Source organism: Bolinopsis microptera, chromosome 11 (genome assembly GCF_026151205.1).
Source record: "Bolinopsis microptera isolate Bmic1 chromosome 11, MBARI_Bmic_1.0, whole genome shotgun sequence".
Lineage (NCBI taxonomy): Eukaryota > Metazoa > Ctenophora > Tentaculata > Lobata > Bolinopsidae > Bolinopsis > Bolinopsis microptera.
In genome coordinates this window covers 7,084,121-7,100,389 of record NC_087082.1, presented here as the reverse complement: position 1 = coordinate 7,100,389, position 16,269 = coordinate 7,084,121, and the positions used below count along the sequence as shown (strand labels likewise).

Here is a 16,269-nt window from a genome sequence, read left to right as displayed (position 1 = left end):
TATATAACCTTTATCGATTATAATCATCTGTTTGGTTGTAAAACCCACGATTAGAGAGCGTAGACAAAATAAGTTAGATGTTGTTCAGTTTCAGTGTATAGTATAAATAATATTTATTAGTTATCATTTTTAAACCCTGGATTATTTTTGTATATCTAGCTATATATTTTGTAAATTTCACAATGATGAACCGTGAATGATTAATGTTGATATAATATATGTGAAAGTTGCATGTAAATAAAATTAGAGAAAAATCGGTTTATTTTTTAACTATCATCATTCCGTAAATTTTCCCAACCCCTTGTGTTGAAAGTCTATCTCATGATAAAGTGTCCTTATCGCCGATACCAGAGTGTGGCACCATACATGATGTAGCCTCTATTTCAGCAAGTAACATGGCTTTACAGTGAAATACTCAAAATTGTTGGTCACTTGCATGTTCTTAATTTTCTGGAGATGGAAAGCTCGTTAATTTGTACATGATCCAACCAATTTTACTGTGGTCTATATATTAAGTCCTATCCATGTTTGGAATCCTTGATTACTGCAACTGGGCATGATTGAACCATTGCCTGATCTTTAGAGTAGAGTAAATGGCAGTTGTGTAATCTAGACATAAAATTTTAAAGTTTATCCAACACGTAAATATTAGTTCATCACATTTATCATACAGTTGAGTTTCGTGATACACCCGAGTTTAACGTCGTTAGGTGAGTGTAGAAAGTAAGGTGCAGCTTACTCTGTATCTTGACATGAGATCGATGTGCGTAAAATATGAAGAAGAAAGAATTTAAGATAATCCGAGTTCTGTCTTATTCCTAAGTTGAATGAAAACTCTACATTTCTTGTCTTTTTTCTCTTATCTAATACGGTCTAATTATTTACCTTACAAGACATTTTTGTGGCGGACCAATTTGCGACGACCGAAATTTTGGCGGTCCGAAAATATGGCGAAATTGAACAAGAACCGTCACATTTCGGACGTCACAGAAAATAAGGGTATTTTTCATCATTTTTTGTGACAGTAAGCAGTAAGGAAATTTCTGAAATTCGGTAAAATCATGTTCAAACTTAGTCTGTATTAAGACTGTAAGACTTTCATGTATATACATACATGTATTTTAATGCAAATTTAAACTGTATTGCTTGACATTCAATTCGTCATTGGTGTGGTGATAATTTGTCCCAAGTAAAGATGCCAGAATTTATTTATTTATTTTACTTGATATTACTTTTTAGAAACAAAATAAAGCAGTGAAGGCACAGTCATTGAAATAAGCTAAAAGATAATGCGACGGATTCTATTACGACGACCGAAATTTTGGCGGTCCGAAAATATGGCGAAATTTTCGGAAAACCGCCACATTTCGTACGTTATAAATATGTCTTGTAAGTTAATTAGCTACCTGTCAATATTGTCCCCCTAATATTTTCTGATAAAGACCAACTTTTTCCAGTTAAATCGTCATGGCAGACCTTGCTAACTTAGTTTCAAGGTTGGAAGCAGTTACCCTCCGTCTGGAGAAATGTGGAGCTGGTGGGGGTAGTGCAGCTTCTGCTGCCGACGATGATGACGATTATGGTAACTTCATTTACGTAACATATCGATTACTAATATTCACAGCCACAACTCAAACTGCTCTTTTCAACTTGTTCAATTAATTGAAGGTTTCCAAATATCTGTACATCCATTGATTATTTTGAGATTTATCATCAACTCAGAATTTAATTTTTATGATTATTTCAGATACCGTGGATGCTATTGTCGACTTCCAGGCGGTAAGTCAGTTGTAATAACTCCCTTTAAAATTGCATGTGATTTAAATAGCTCTAGAAAATCTCATTTTCAAATCCTTAAATATGAACTTGTTGAAGTTGAATTTAGCTTTAGATATTTGATTATTAAATATTTAAAGTTTATTTATTTAAAATTTAATCTCCAAATGCAGGTTCTGGATAAAGCTGATGCTGTTGTAGAAGCTGCAAAAGATCTTCCTAAGGACGTTCTGGAAATTGTATGTTACTTTCACTGAAGCAACTAAACGCACAACATTATCTGCGAAAATAACTTGAAAATACTCACAAAGATTTTTCTATACCCATAGGAACAGCACTAATTTAGCAAGTCTTAATAACACTGTTACCAATTAAAACCTATCTGATGCGTCCCTTAAATATTCCTTCTTTTCAGTCGAATCTCCTGAAGCTGGTTGTTCTGAAAAACAAAGAGTTTCTGAGGGTCTCAGTTCGTGCTAAGGCCTGTTTACCGGTGTGTACCAATTTATAGCAATACAGCGATACTTTAAATAAAAACAGATTCATGAAAATATCGTGCGATTTGAATATCTCAATAGTAATGATATTTATAGACAATTATACACATGTCAGTTTATGGAAAGATTTATTCGTTTATTGCTTTCCTTTGAAAGCGTCAGTACTCAGTAATGTAATTCCCGAGACATTAAACAACACTTTATCACGAATTCCAATCGAATCATACCACTATAATCAGCTTACTAACTGACGTATACATAATCTGTTCACTCACGAGTCACAGTTCCCACGTGTTATTTCACAGTTCCCACGTGTTATTTCACAGTTCCCACGTGCTATTTCGCAGTTCCCACGTGTTATTTCACAGTTCCCACGTGTTATTTCACAGTTCCCACGTGTTTTTTTCACAAACCTCACAAACTACCGAGTATTAAATATCAGATATTGTTAATGTGCTCACAGTTCACACACACACACACACACACACACACACACACACACACACACACACACACACACACACACACACACACACACACACACACACACACACACACACACACACACACACACACACACACACACACACACACACACACACACACACACACACACACACACACACACACACACACACACACACACACACACACACACACACACACACACATACAACTAATTACCTGTCAACGGTCGCGGTGTTGTTATCATGTTACAGCTGTGTGTGTTATTATAACTGTGGTTACACACTACACAGCCTCGTGTCCTTGTAACACTATCTGATATTTTACCTGTGCCACAGCCTCCAATATTAATAAACACTGTTGTGCTGTGTTCCTGAAATTACCACATCACGGTGGTTAATGAAATCGTCAAGATTGTGAGATACCTGCAAATCAGACGTATGTTTGATTTAAATTTGTATGTGAGTGATGGTCTAAACATTTAAAAGTGCAAAAATGGAGCAAAAATGACCTGTATCACATCTAGAGTATAGACCGTCAGGAATAAAGATAAAGTGTCCCTATTACTCGCATCTGATCCACAGAAATCAACTGGCATACCGATTAATAATCAGTTAAATCGCTCTCAGCATTAGAAGTTTACATGTTAGGCTTACTTATGGATTTTAGTCCTTAGTCAATTCCTTCTTAGAAATGAGCTCGGACTTTCGCTTCTCAGTGGAGACCTCCCTTTCATTTCAGTCACAATGTTCTCTACTAATAGTCAAATTTCGCCAAATTGTACAACAATCTGAGTTTTAGATCACGATCAAAATATGGCCATACAATTGAGTGCAGATGTATTTATAATACATTTCATAGTTGTAATACATTTCACGTAGCAGCAGAGTTAACGGAGTAATGTAATAGACAATAGTTCCTTAGTCCTAAGTATCACGAGTCCTTAGTTCATATTGCTGTTTGTCTAAAAGCACGTACAGTTTGCTAATGGTAGCAGAAAACTTTACTGCCCCTATTTTCTGTAGTGTGTATAGCTAAAAATAGCTCAAGATATACAACTTTATGTAGACCAACTGCGGCAGTGTATCTTAAATAATATGGGAGTACATGGTAATACACAGTTATAATAACACATACTTCCTACACAATCACATACACTTGTGCAATGTGCATTCTTGGAACATTCTGAGTTGGAATGCAAATATCACGCCATGTGGTAAATGTAACACCATTTCAGGCTGACATTCCAATTGTGATGAAACCCATGAACGAGGCTATCACCCAAATTGGAGTGAGTATTATATTTTATATTGTTATCTGTTTATGGCTATCTTATCGAATTTGTTTTTGGAAATGTTCGAGAAAATATAATATTGTCATGTCGGAAAAGTCAGGCTGCGGTCGTTTCCACTTCCTAGTTACATTAAGGCGACTTCGAGCCGCATATTATCGTTTGACAATTATCAACAAAAATAACACTGGTATCCAGACTGTATTTGTAGAAATCTAGGGGTGGATGGCTCGGAAAGAAATGTTTTCCTCCATAATATTATAATAAACAACCTATTTCAGACATACCGAGACACGAACAGGGCCAGCAGGCAGTTCAACCATCTCTCAGCAGTGAGTGAGGCAATCCCGGCATTCGGGTGGGTCTGTGTTGCACCTCGTCCTATTGATTACATGAGCGAGATGATAGGGGCTTCCGACTTTTACATCAACAGGATTCTCAGGGACTTCAAGGATACGTGAGTGCCTTTTTAAATTATTTTATCTATTTTATTTGTATAATTTTAATTTGTGTTTAACTGATTCGAAATCACTTCCGCTGAAGATATTCGAAACGAAAAAATCAAATCAATCATTCGTTTGCAGAAGCACTCCAGAACTTGCGTGAGTCACAATGTTTATGATTGGGACTTACATTTTTGAACTGGAACTGACTTACTATGTTAATTTTGGGACTTGTTTAGATGTTAATTTTGATTGAAGCACTTCATACATGTACTATATTTCTTTCAGTTTTATAAGCAAGTAGAAAATATTCAACTGCCGGAACTACCAGTTATAAAATTTGCGCTTATTTTCTAATCTAGTACTTCCTCCATAGCAACTGGTATATACGCACGATTTTGTTAACGAAACGTCAATACAATGAATGATACATCTCAGAAATATCACAATACTACCATATATGGGCATAGTTGTCGGACAAAGCATTTTTAATAGAGCCTTTGTAATCTTGCTTACAATAGCAGCTAGCACCCGGGCAGCGCTGCTCTCTTTTTATAGAACACCGCAAATATTTCATGATCTATAAATAGTCATTCGTAGAATTGACTTCGGTGAGAAATATAAGTTTTTAAGGTAATATAGCTAAAGTGTAACTGAGTGTAACATTAGGCCGGGGCACAAGGTATAGCTAAAGTGTAACATTAGTGTAACTGAATGTAACATTAGGCCGGGACACAAGGAGTGGAGCCAGAAATTAAAGCAGCTGTTTACCGCATTGAAAGAGTACGTTACCAACAACCACAAGAAGGGCGTACAATGGAATCCTAACGTGAGTGTAAAATGACTAGTTATTTAATTATATTTCTGAGGAAATTAAGGAACTAATTGGAGTTTCTTACTTGTAATTATGGGTTACATATTGTATTCATCTGGTGTATGGACTATGCTATGAGCCATTGTTTATTCGCAAATGCTATTATTATACATTCATTTACACAGAAATCATGAATTGTCATTCAAAATAAGCTTACCCGTGTACAGTGTATATGCCGGTATAATGATCGAATAAACTCCAGGGAGGTGACGCCAAGGAGGTGGCAGCTAAGATATACGGAGGCGGAAGTGCCGCTCCTAAAGCGCCTGCAGCTCCCCGAGCGCCCCCAAGCGCCCCCGCACCGCCTCCCCCACCGCCAGCAGGTGCTAAACCCAAGGCTGGTGCACCCTCCGCTGGTGGCGGTCTCTTTGCTGAGATCAACAAAGGGGCTGACGTTACTAAAGGTATGTTACAATATTTCATATCCCGTTCTTGCTGGTTCCTTTTTGGGAGACGATTGATTAATAGTTAACGGCAAAAATCTTGCATCCTTGGGGAATTGGGAGTGTCATCACCATTTCTATTTAAAATATCAGGTTTTAGAAGATTGTTTAAAATTGACCGTATTATCAGGATTAAAGAAGGTATCAAAAGACCAGATGACGCATAAGAACCCAGGCCTAAGAGGGTCCAGTGTTGTAAAGGATGCTGATCTTAACAAGAACAAGAAGGCAGCTACTCCTGCTAAGAAGGCTGCTGGACCTGTTTCTAGACCTCCCAAACTAAAGTTGGAGGGCAAGAAATGGAGCTGCGTAAGTAAAGTTCAACAGTTCTGTAATTAATACTTACTTACTTGATCCACAGCTTATTACACAGCTCTCTCATGACATCATACCTTACAAGACATTTTTGTGGCGGACCAATTTGCGACGACCGAAATTTTGGCGGTCCGAAAATATGGCGAAATTTTCGGAAAACCGCCACATTTCGTACGTTATAAATATGTCTTGTAAGGTAGTCCATTCCTGTTCTTAATTTACTTGTCATGTAACAACCATACAAGTCCTGAAGTCTTAAAATTCAATCCCCACAAGTTCCAAAGTTACAAATGTTTGGAGAATTTGGAGATAAATACAGTTATATTTATCAGTTTTTTATTTAGGAATAAAATTTATTTGTACATATTATCGCCAACCATATTTGGAAAATATTCATGTCTGATTGTCAAAGCTGTTGAAATGTTTGGAATGCTTATTATGCAAATATCGTATTTGTAACGTAATGATGACTCATACATAGTGTAAATACAACGTCACATGTGAAATTGTTTTAAATTTGAGGCGGAGTTGAAAGTCTGCACTTTGCTAACTATATCATCAATTTAAATTACTTACCACGACATTGCGTAATGAAATATTGACAAACACATATTATTCCTTAAACAATGACACATTCCATCAGGAATACCAAAACGGCGTGCAGGACATTGTTATTGATGCCCAAGTTACCCAGTCTCTCTACATTTTCAGATGTGAGAACTCTGTCATCACCGTCAAAGGTTTGAGCTAAATCACTGATCTTCCGTTATTATCTAAAAATATGTTGATTGACAGGATTGTTATCAGACCATGTACCACTCATAACATTATCTCAACTCAAGATCGTACCCACTTCAGGGAAGATAAACTCCATTACTCTTGATAATTGCAAGAAGACTGGCATTGTTGTGGATTCGCTGGTCGCTAGTTTGGATGTCGTCAACTCCAACAGCATCAAAGTCCAGGTCAGTTTGAAGCGGCTAATTCTGACACTTGTTTATTGGTAGATCTCTAAGCTCACCTGTTGTTCCTTGACCCCATGTCAATGATGTACATCTTTGCAGGTTAATGACAAGGCGCCCATAGTGAATATTGATAAGACAGACGGCTGCCAAGTGTTTGTCCAGAAGGCCACTGGACTCGCCACAGAGTTTGTGACTGCCAAATCATCTGAAGTTAACATATGCCTCGTTGAAGAAAACGGCGAATATGTAAGTATTGTTATTTGTATCTGCAACGGCCGTGAACCATGTCTGTCCTGCTAGTAGCATCTTAATCGTGCAACCCTGTGCGCGCGGCTCAAGCTATTGCTAGTTTTGACGTTTCGCTAGTAGGATGAGGACCTTAGGTGTCATAGTTCTACTTTTCTGCGCGTCATGATATGCATCACGTATGCATGCATACATATATATATATTGTGCGCGCGGTTTTTTCTTCCTATCTTATTTTACTTCCTATCCCTCCAATCAAGCAAATTGACAACTAGACAGTAGACTAGATCCGTTTTGCGGCTGGACATTCAGTCAACCACACTATTGTATCAATTATTGTATCGTTCAATCGTCATCATCTTTTCAGAATGAGTCGTTCGTCGCGGAGCAGTTCCTGACCAAATATTGTGACGGAAAGTTCGTCACTGAACTCTACGAAGTGTGCGGATAAAGTGCCTCATCTCCGTTACTCATTAAAACAAGATGATGTAACCCAGAACTGCATGCATAATATGCAGTGATTTAGTTATATATTTTTGGGAATCAGCTCTGATTCTAAACCATATTAAGATTCGGAGTTTTTAAAACATTTTGATATGAATTTTGTCTGACCAAAGCTTACTGCTGTCATGACGCGGAACGTAGAATTTTCTTTTGGAAAAATAATGGTTTGATCATATGGTATAATAGCAAACGTATAATTTTACTGATTTCTTTCAATTCACGCTTTTTATGTTTTTGTAAAGTACAATAATTTCCTTATTGAGATATATGTAATCTTCGATTGTAATATGTAGCAATATTTTGCTTTTGTGAATATTTAGAATTAGTTGTCTATCTGATTAATCGAACAATAGTATAGGGTTTCGTAATTATATTTCAATAATAAATCGGAAGGCTGGTCTCCAACTGAACAGCGACAATTTGCACGTTTTGCGCTCGTCACGTAGTGCCACACTAAGTAAAGTAAAATCATACACGTAACTTTTACCGCCGAAACGCAACTTGCGACCAGTCTTCTAAACTTTGTGAATAAATGTTATCCTTCAAAACTGTAGTGTACTTAGTCTATGAGCATGGCACAAACAAGACGGAAATTTTGGGCAGGAAACGGACCTAGGAAGAAGTGTTTGGACACACTACGAGACTTGCACGGACATCACTACTAGCAACTAGGAGATACGACATTGTAAGTTGTTTTCAGTTAAAATTGAACTCTTCGTTTATATAAACCAGTTGCAAGTCTGCTCTGTAGTCTGTATGTAATATTTCTTGTTTATGATCATCTCTCGTCCGTTGACCAAGTGCCGGGTCTGATAAGCTGCACTGTTGTAATAGTCACCACTAACCATGATACCAAACTGTTCTGCCCCCTCGCCGCACTGACTGCTACAGCATTTGTCTTGAGGCACTGTGGCAGAGCCCCGGGAGTCCAGGTTTGAGTTGAGCTACATGTCACATACTGTGAACCGGAGAGAGCATAGCCACTGTCACAGGCAAACGTCATCACATCCCCTGAAAGAAGGGGTTTTAATCAGTGTTTACAGCTATTTTATTGACAAAATTAATCTAGAATTGATGAGGTAGTCATGATCACAGGCTTTGAATTTGTCTTGTGTTGTCTGTTATTGAGTTGTTGGTGGTATTACCTATGTTAAAAGGTGTTCCCCCAAGCGATGTTGATCTTAGGTTAGGAGATGAGCCGTATTCCACATTATTTCTGATATCTTTGCAACCGCCTGAGAACAAAAGGTACTCAAAATAGCTCTGTTTTAACGCGAACACTGAGTGTTCCTGCTGGTTTTGCACAATCAAAAATTCTGATGCGATAAATAAATATTATACGGCTGGTCATGGTATCACGGCTTGATAGACGCAAGTATTCTGCCTTGATATGAACACCTGATGCAAATACTTTATACTGCTTTATTTTTAATCATCGCAACTATTACCGACTACAATTTAACTGGCCCAGCTTCATTGACCTCGCTACTTATGATCGATTTTTGATAGATCCTGTCAAATTTAAACATCCAATTTGGGGGGTTGTCTCTGCGACCAGACAAATGTCTGTGGATAACGTCTAATTTATATGTCTCTCGCTGACTCTGTCCACTTAACTCTCAGTCTCAAGCAATACTGCTGCGCTAAACTGACTGCGTTGCAGCATGTGGTGGGAGGTAACCAGACAAGTAAACACCTGTCAGATTCGCATAAATTCGATCCGTATCCTCGATGCGCCATGCGGTGGTTAAGAAGGGGCTTTCCCACCGCTAACTAGGGCAGCTATCAGTCACGACTCTTTAAAACCTGCTGTAATTGTTTTTAAAGTTTAGTTTTGCGATCGTGTACTCACTTGTGCAAGTAGCTATGTTTGAGAGAGCTGGAACCCACCCTTGGTCCGAACAGAAAGCTTTATTGGTTTGACCGTTGCCGTTCACTGGCGCATACCTGAGAATATGTCTGGTACCTTTTCACTTTCAACTCCAAAAGTAAAGCTATAAAAAGTTAATTCTCGCTTATGTGTTATGGCCTACGAGTACGGGTATTGATTTGATTGTCACACGTTGCGACCTCAACTATTTTTCAATAGCAAATAGGGCTTTGCGTGCCAGAAACGTGTCAGGCAAGGTCTGCTATACCTGGGACAAGGTCTGGCAATGATTTGATAGGCACTTACATTAGATTTAGACATTAGGTGGAGCAAACAAGTAAATCTGTTCGTTTTTATATAATGTTTGTATAACATTTTTGAAGTATTTAGCCACAACATGATCTGATCGTTGATTCAAGTTTTGATTTATGTTTATGAAATAGGAATCATTAGAAGTTTCCAAAATACTAACCCATCTCTGCATCTAACGGTGACAGTGTAATTTTTAACGGGTCGTATTGGAGCCTCGTCCAATCCAGCGGTGGGAGATTGGGGGTTGTAAACAGGATCCCAGTATGTGTCGAAATCCTGGGGTAGTGGAGCACATCCCTCTGTGGAGGATCAATTGTTATTGATGTTACTTTAACGGGTCATACCGGCCATTAAAACTTGTGAATTCTAGGAAAATAACTACAAAATACCTACAAAATAACTACAATAATCCACCTCTTATTCATTATTCATTATTCATGTCCACCTGTACTACTCTACGCCCAAAATATTTCTCTACATTTTCAAAAGGGTTGCGCCAGAAAGACAAAAGTAGAAATATTTTTCAAAAAATTTGTGCTTCATACCGGATTTTTATAGCCGAAAAACTAACAGTAGCATATGGAATCATTATTAAAACGCAAGGAAAATATTTTAAATGCCGAAACAATAGCCCTTTAACATAGTGTATAACTATAAGATACTAGAAATTATTATTAAATGTATATGGATAGGATTACGCAGTAATAAGGATCATGACAGGATGGGGGGGGGGGGGGGGGGCTCATGTTTACAGGATACATGACTTCTTCTTCACTAGCCTTACTAAGAAATATACATCTGTTAGTGTTAAGTAGAAATTACTCTATTCTTCTAGCATACTATAGTTTAAGTTATGATCTGTAATCAGTATAGTACATCAGTAGGATGAAGACTGGTATGGATTAGATTTCAATTATTGAAATCTGTTGTTTGATATTATTTGCCGTGTTGATCGAGGAGCAGAAAAATCGATTGTATTTTGAATTGAATGAATATTAAATGGATCCTATAATAACAAAAACTCACTTGAGCACCAAGCCGTTATGTCCTGTCTGAATATGTCGGGGCTGCTACTGTCGGAACAGTCCGTTTTTATCTCCTCTTTCTGTTTGCCGGATTTGATGTCCAATTTGTCTAATTCTTCTATCTGGCGGTCCTGGTGAGCGTACCGTAACACGTCATGTTTCAATTTGTCAAGTAAAACCCATTACCAGTATCAGGAAATGCGGACTACTTTACAACAAAGTCAAACTCTCGTAGTCATTTAGCTTAAAATTTGTCCTTTCTGTATAATTCTTGACGTAATTTCCACCCTCAACGCTCTCTTCAGTGTTGACCAAGATTGATTAACACTCTCCCTTTTACCTTTTAAAAGTGGTATAATGTTTTAATTTTTTTTTACCGTAAGGAGTCGTCTTATGCTGTTAGTCCAAGTTTTACCATCTTTGCAAGTATATAAGTCTCCAGACTTTGCTACCTCAGCAGAGGCTCGGCTGTAGGAACAGGTACCTGAAATACGTTCATGACAGGTTTAGGAGTGTACTTATTCGCCATTTAGTTACAAGCGGAAAGTTAAATAGTTTTTTCCAAATGATATGGATGATGCACGTATAATTCAAATTTTCATTGTCCAAAATTTCGGCATTATAATCAACGAACCCGGAAATTTGCAACTCTTGTAAGAAATAATCCCGTATTTTTTCATAATTTATTCCGATAGAACGATTATCACGTTTTTCCAATTATTATCTGGCATTCTTTTCACGATCTAGGGCGGGCTTACTTTTGCCCCTTGTGAATTTCGAAGGAAATTTTTGGTGCCAAAGAGGAAATTAATAAAGTCTATAAACTGAATTTTAAAGGCACATTACATGATAATTTGTGAAAACTACGATAAATGGTGCCAGCTGGCAGTATTTTACTTGGGGGTTTTTGGAGGAAACCACTTCTAAATAGTCATTTCTCACATTTGCGGGGCCATTGCGAAAGTCGGGAATTCGCGAGCGAGCGTGCCACAGAAAACAGAAAATTTTGGAGGAAATTAAAAACTTTCTGGATGTGGGCCCCTTTAAGTCCAGGCCTTCAAATCCCTGATAACCCGGGTGCGGTGTCATTTTGTTCAGATAGTTTCTGACTTCTGAGATTATAAATTAATTATGTTTCAATTTGATTTTTTTAATTTTTTTTAGACAACGTATTACTTGGCAAACAAAATTTATCCTGCTCAGTTTTAATTGCATGAACTTTTCATGTTTGTCTTTTCTCTCAGACATAGCAAGTCTGTCTAGACGGGAGTGAGCCGACCAATTTGTTTTCAACCTTGAGCCACATACTCAACCACACCGTCAATCTCACCAGGACAACTAAAAAGTCAACAAAAAACCAAACAGTTCAAAGTTTTTTCAGCGCCGTATAGGATTCTTTCTAACCTTCTTGCTCAAAAGTTTTTGCAGAATGACTTGTAAACTATGGTTTTATGCAAATTACCATTACTAAATTGATTTTGCATTCTTGAGATCGATACAGATTTAGACAACAATCCTATGAACTCGACTTGCTAAGTATCGTATTCTGATATGAATCTGATGAATTCAGCCGAACATAGGGAAGGAGTTCTCGATTTTTCTCTGTTACGGTATAGTTTACTGTAAATGGAAGGACATCTAGTGCTAGGTACGGTGTTACAAGTTCTCTCTCCGTGCCCTGTCAGACCTACCCACTTATGCCGTTTATATGGACATTCAGCAGAGGTGTGATATCTGTTCATCCTAACAAACCCAAGAACCCATGACGTTTTGGGTTAAAACTCTGTAAGGGGGTAAGTCTTGCTCTAATTGATTCTGCTACAGATAATTTCCAAATTATCAGTTTACATTTTTTGTACACTGTTCATGTTGGTTTGGACTAGAAATCGAATTTCTTTGATTAACTTATTTTAATTTTGGTACCCAGCCTTGGAGTTGGAGAACTGCGATGTTGCTGATCTGCCAGAAACATATCTCTGCTGGTTTAACTTTAAGTTTGTTAAAGTTAGATTCAATGAGTACACTGTAAGTGTACAGTCATACCTCTATATTGGGATCGTGTCATCCCCGCTATACCGGATTTTTGTCTATATACTTTCCTTTTCCCCGATTGGCCCAGTATATACAGATACTATATAGAGGTTTCACTGTACTAGTATTAAATGTTTTCTTGGCGTGTACATTTCCTAACCCTCGAATCTAAAGATCCTAGAAAGCCGGTGAAAAACAGTCACGCCAAATAAAGGTACAGATACACAGGTGAAATAGAGGTTATCCCCCAGGAGACGCCACGTGACCCCACCTTGGAAATCTCGAAAGTTGGCTCCATTTCATCATGCTAATGGTCGGCTCCAGTGCTCCGTTTCACCATGGTAATGGTTTACTAAAACTCAGATTTATCCAACTAGTTGGATCTTCAAATCATGGTCACGCTTGAACTCAGTTTATAAGTTCACTATTTAGCTCAAGAAGGACTAAAAAATCACTAGATATATTTTCACTTAATGATATAATCCTATCATTACCCTTGCCACGTACTAATTCTAACTAGTATGTAATTCACTGTGGAGTAGTTTTAGTATGATTGAGTGTATAACCGCTACAAATAGAATCATAACTTTCGATAAGAATTAAGATTAATATAGAGCAGAATCCTCTCAACTTCAAGCTTGCGCTAACTTTATAAACCTACTTGCAAACGGCCTACTCCTCACGGAATATGATGTAATAATAATCGCTGTCTCGATTCCGAGACTGTGTCCCAAATCCCATCAATCTAAGGTTTTAACGCGGTATAATCACTCCTTAATATCCCAATAAGCAGTTGCAATATCTGAGGAAGCCTAGGAGACAGCGGTGCAGTGTCTGGAGCTCCATTTATATGGTGGTTTTTATCTTCGGTCACGCCGAACATTGGCAAGTTAGGACAGTCAGGCTAGTTGTTTTCGGTTAAGAAATGCTTGACGTTATAGAGCTAGCTGAGCTGAAGTGAGTGTTTTGGTAACGTATACACGATTGTTCAATTTAACACAACAAACTACAAGGTCTTACACTACGTTTCCTGACAATTCAAGATGTATAAGTCTAGAATTATCCTCATAGAAGTTTTTGCGATTAGATGGGCAGAATACCTGCTGCTAGTTGAGCTAATCGTGAACATAATTTAGGCAGACTATTCAATATTGTAACTTTACAACACATTGTGTGTGTAAGCTAACATTCCTGTAAACGATAATATCATCTAACTATAACTATAACTATAACTATAATATTTTTCGTCGTGACTTATCACTTATGGCCCTCAATCTGTTGAGGGCCATGGATTACGTTCCAGCTTGATGAGTTATTCATTTGCCGCGATTTATCCTCTTTTTTTTAACTGTTTGTTTTTGCCTGCAAACTTTAATACATACCTTAACGTTGCTAAAGTGACTCGATTTCAATCTGTTGAGGGATTGCGATCCAGCTTGACGAATTTTTCATTTGTCATTTGCCAAGATTTACCCTCTTCTGTTATTTATTTCATTGTACACAGTTATACCAACTACACAAATAGAACGAATAACGGCCTATGGTGCGAAAAAGTGCAGAATTATGTCAATAGTTCGATTCTGCACCCACCGCACTTATATGTTGCCTTACAATAGAACTCAAGGTACTTGACGCTGAATTTATCATACAGAGAATCGCTGTAAATGTATTTACAATCAATATTTAAGATATGGACAAACAGTATTGTTTTTCCGTACTAGGTCACGCTTGACTGGCTTCAGTAATTATGTTTCGGGTATTGTCGGAGTGTGTTAAAGATACTAAAATATATTGTTGAAATTAGGAGTAAAAAGAGAAAAGGGGTGATAATAGTGACTTATCTGCATCCACGATTAAAAAAAAGACTCATGGTTTAAAACAGTAACTCAGGTTCTGAAAAAATGTCAGAACACTATCTAAAGATTGTCAGAACACTATCTTTAGAATTTTTTAGAATTTCTAAATTTGCGTTTCATGATGATACACCACCGTACGCAGTTTTGTTTTATTTAAAGTATATTCGCGATTTATATATTTTTTTGTATGTGTCGCGTACTACTACTACTACTACTACTAGAATTTATCTATTCGGAAAGCGAAGTTCGAAGTTCATCTTTTTAAGCCCAAGTTACCAGATGTTTTATTGATAGATTTTGCGGGAAAATTTGTAGGATTTTATCTAGAATTTATCAACGACTCTTTCTTAGAAACACTCTCTAATAGGAACCGATCATAAAATTACGATATCACGTTTCTTCCCTGTTTCATTCCCCATTAATTGTATCTGGTATTACAGGCCGCAGAATTGTTTTCGAGAGCCCGGCTGGCGTCGTTTTCATCTGATTAGTAATTAGGCATTGATTTTGGTGTAATATTGTTGTTGACGCTTATCTGCGTCGTATCCCCCTGAGCTAAATGTAATATCAACGTGGTACTCCTAATAGTAATTTAAAGTAAAACTGGCTGTGCCTCTTGGTAAGGGAGCCAGCTGGCTGGAGTCTAATCCTGGTCATTGCTACTTACTGGAGTCTAATCCTGCTTATATAGTCTGGTCTCTTTAAAGAGTGTTTCAATGTTATCCTCGCTGTTTCAACCCTGAGAATCGAGCCAGACTCAAGTCTAATCTACCTTGTCTGGCTGTCAACTAACAAAGTTAACTAATCCCCTTTATTTCTAAAGTACATATTGTCATCAATCTTTTTAGAACTTTATCGTGAAAAAAAAACGTTTTCAACTTTATCCCTGCTCTTATATTCTTTCTTGTCCACAACAAACAAAAGAAAGGCATACACTTGTACCCTGTATTAGTAGTGTACCCTGTATTAGTACCTAGTAGTGTACCCTGTATTTAGTATTAGTAGTGTACCCTGTATTTAGTATTAGTAGTGTACCCTGTATTTAGTAGTGTACCCTGTATTTAGTATTAGTAGTGTACCCTGTATTTAGTATTAGTAGTGTACCCTGTATTAGTAGTGTACCCTGTATTTAGTATTAGTAGTGTACCCTGTATTTAGTATTAGTAGTGTACCCTGTATTTAGTATTAGTAGTGTACCCTGTATTTAGTATTAGTAGTGTACCCTGTATTTAGTATTAGTAGTGTACCCTGTATTTAGTATTAGTAGTGTACCCTGTACCAGCTCTGTTTCATGACAGCTTTGCCCGTTTTCTTTTGTTTAAAACGTTGCATATTCCGATTCGGATTCTGTGTGTC

The 16,269-nt window shown here is 37.4% G+C and overlaps 2 protein-coding genes across 2 annotated transcripts in view; both read left to right on the top strand.

Moving 5' to 3' along the window:
• The first annotated feature begins 346 nt into the window (after positions 1 to 346).
• Positions 347 to 8,141, top strand: LOC134822555 (adenylyl cyclase-associated protein 1-like). The gene is made up of 14 exons (XM_063833665.1): positions 347 to 710; positions 1,458 to 1,582; positions 1,748 to 1,779; positions 1,950 to 2,015; positions 2,192 to 2,269; positions 3,976 to 4,029; positions 4,311 to 4,486; positions 5,199 to 5,301; positions 5,549 to 5,750; positions 5,920 to 6,098; positions 6,748 to 6,844; positions 6,963 to 7,069; positions 7,169 to 7,315; positions 7,683 to 8,141. The coding sequence occupies exons 2-14, from the start codon at positions 1,468 to 1,470 to the stop codon at positions 7,764 to 7,766; spliced, it is 1,440 nt and encodes a 479-aa protein (XP_063689735.1). The 5' UTR covers positions 347 to 710; positions 1,458 to 1,467; the 3' UTR covers positions 7,767 to 8,141.
• Positions 8,142 to 8,419: 278 nt separating this feature from the next.
• LOC134822553 (uncharacterized) overlaps positions 8,420 to 16,269 on the top strand; it is a 47,460-nt gene continuing 39,610 nt past the window's right edge. The window contains exon 1 of the mRNA XM_063833664.1: positions 8,420 to 8,504. The gene's annotated coding sequence lies outside the window, so the exon portion shown is untranslated. The remainder of the gene's footprint in view (positions 8,505 to 16,269) is intronic.

What these genes read in the sequence shown, in the direction of transcription:
- LOC134822555 (XM_063833665.1), top strand. Translation starts at nt 1,468, where the DNA reads ATGGCAGACCTTGCTAACTTAGTTTCAAGGTTGGAAGCAGTTACCCTC. An exon ending in CGACGATGATGACGATTATG is followed by an intron (nt 1,583 to 1,747) that starts GTAACTTCATTT and finishes TGATTATTTCAG; the next exon opens with ATACCGTGGATGCTATTGTC. An exon ending in TTGAAGAAAACGGCGAATAT is followed by an intron (nt 7,316 to 7,682) that starts GTAAGTATTGTT and finishes TCATCTTTTCAG; the next exon opens with AATGAGTCGTTCGTCGCGGA.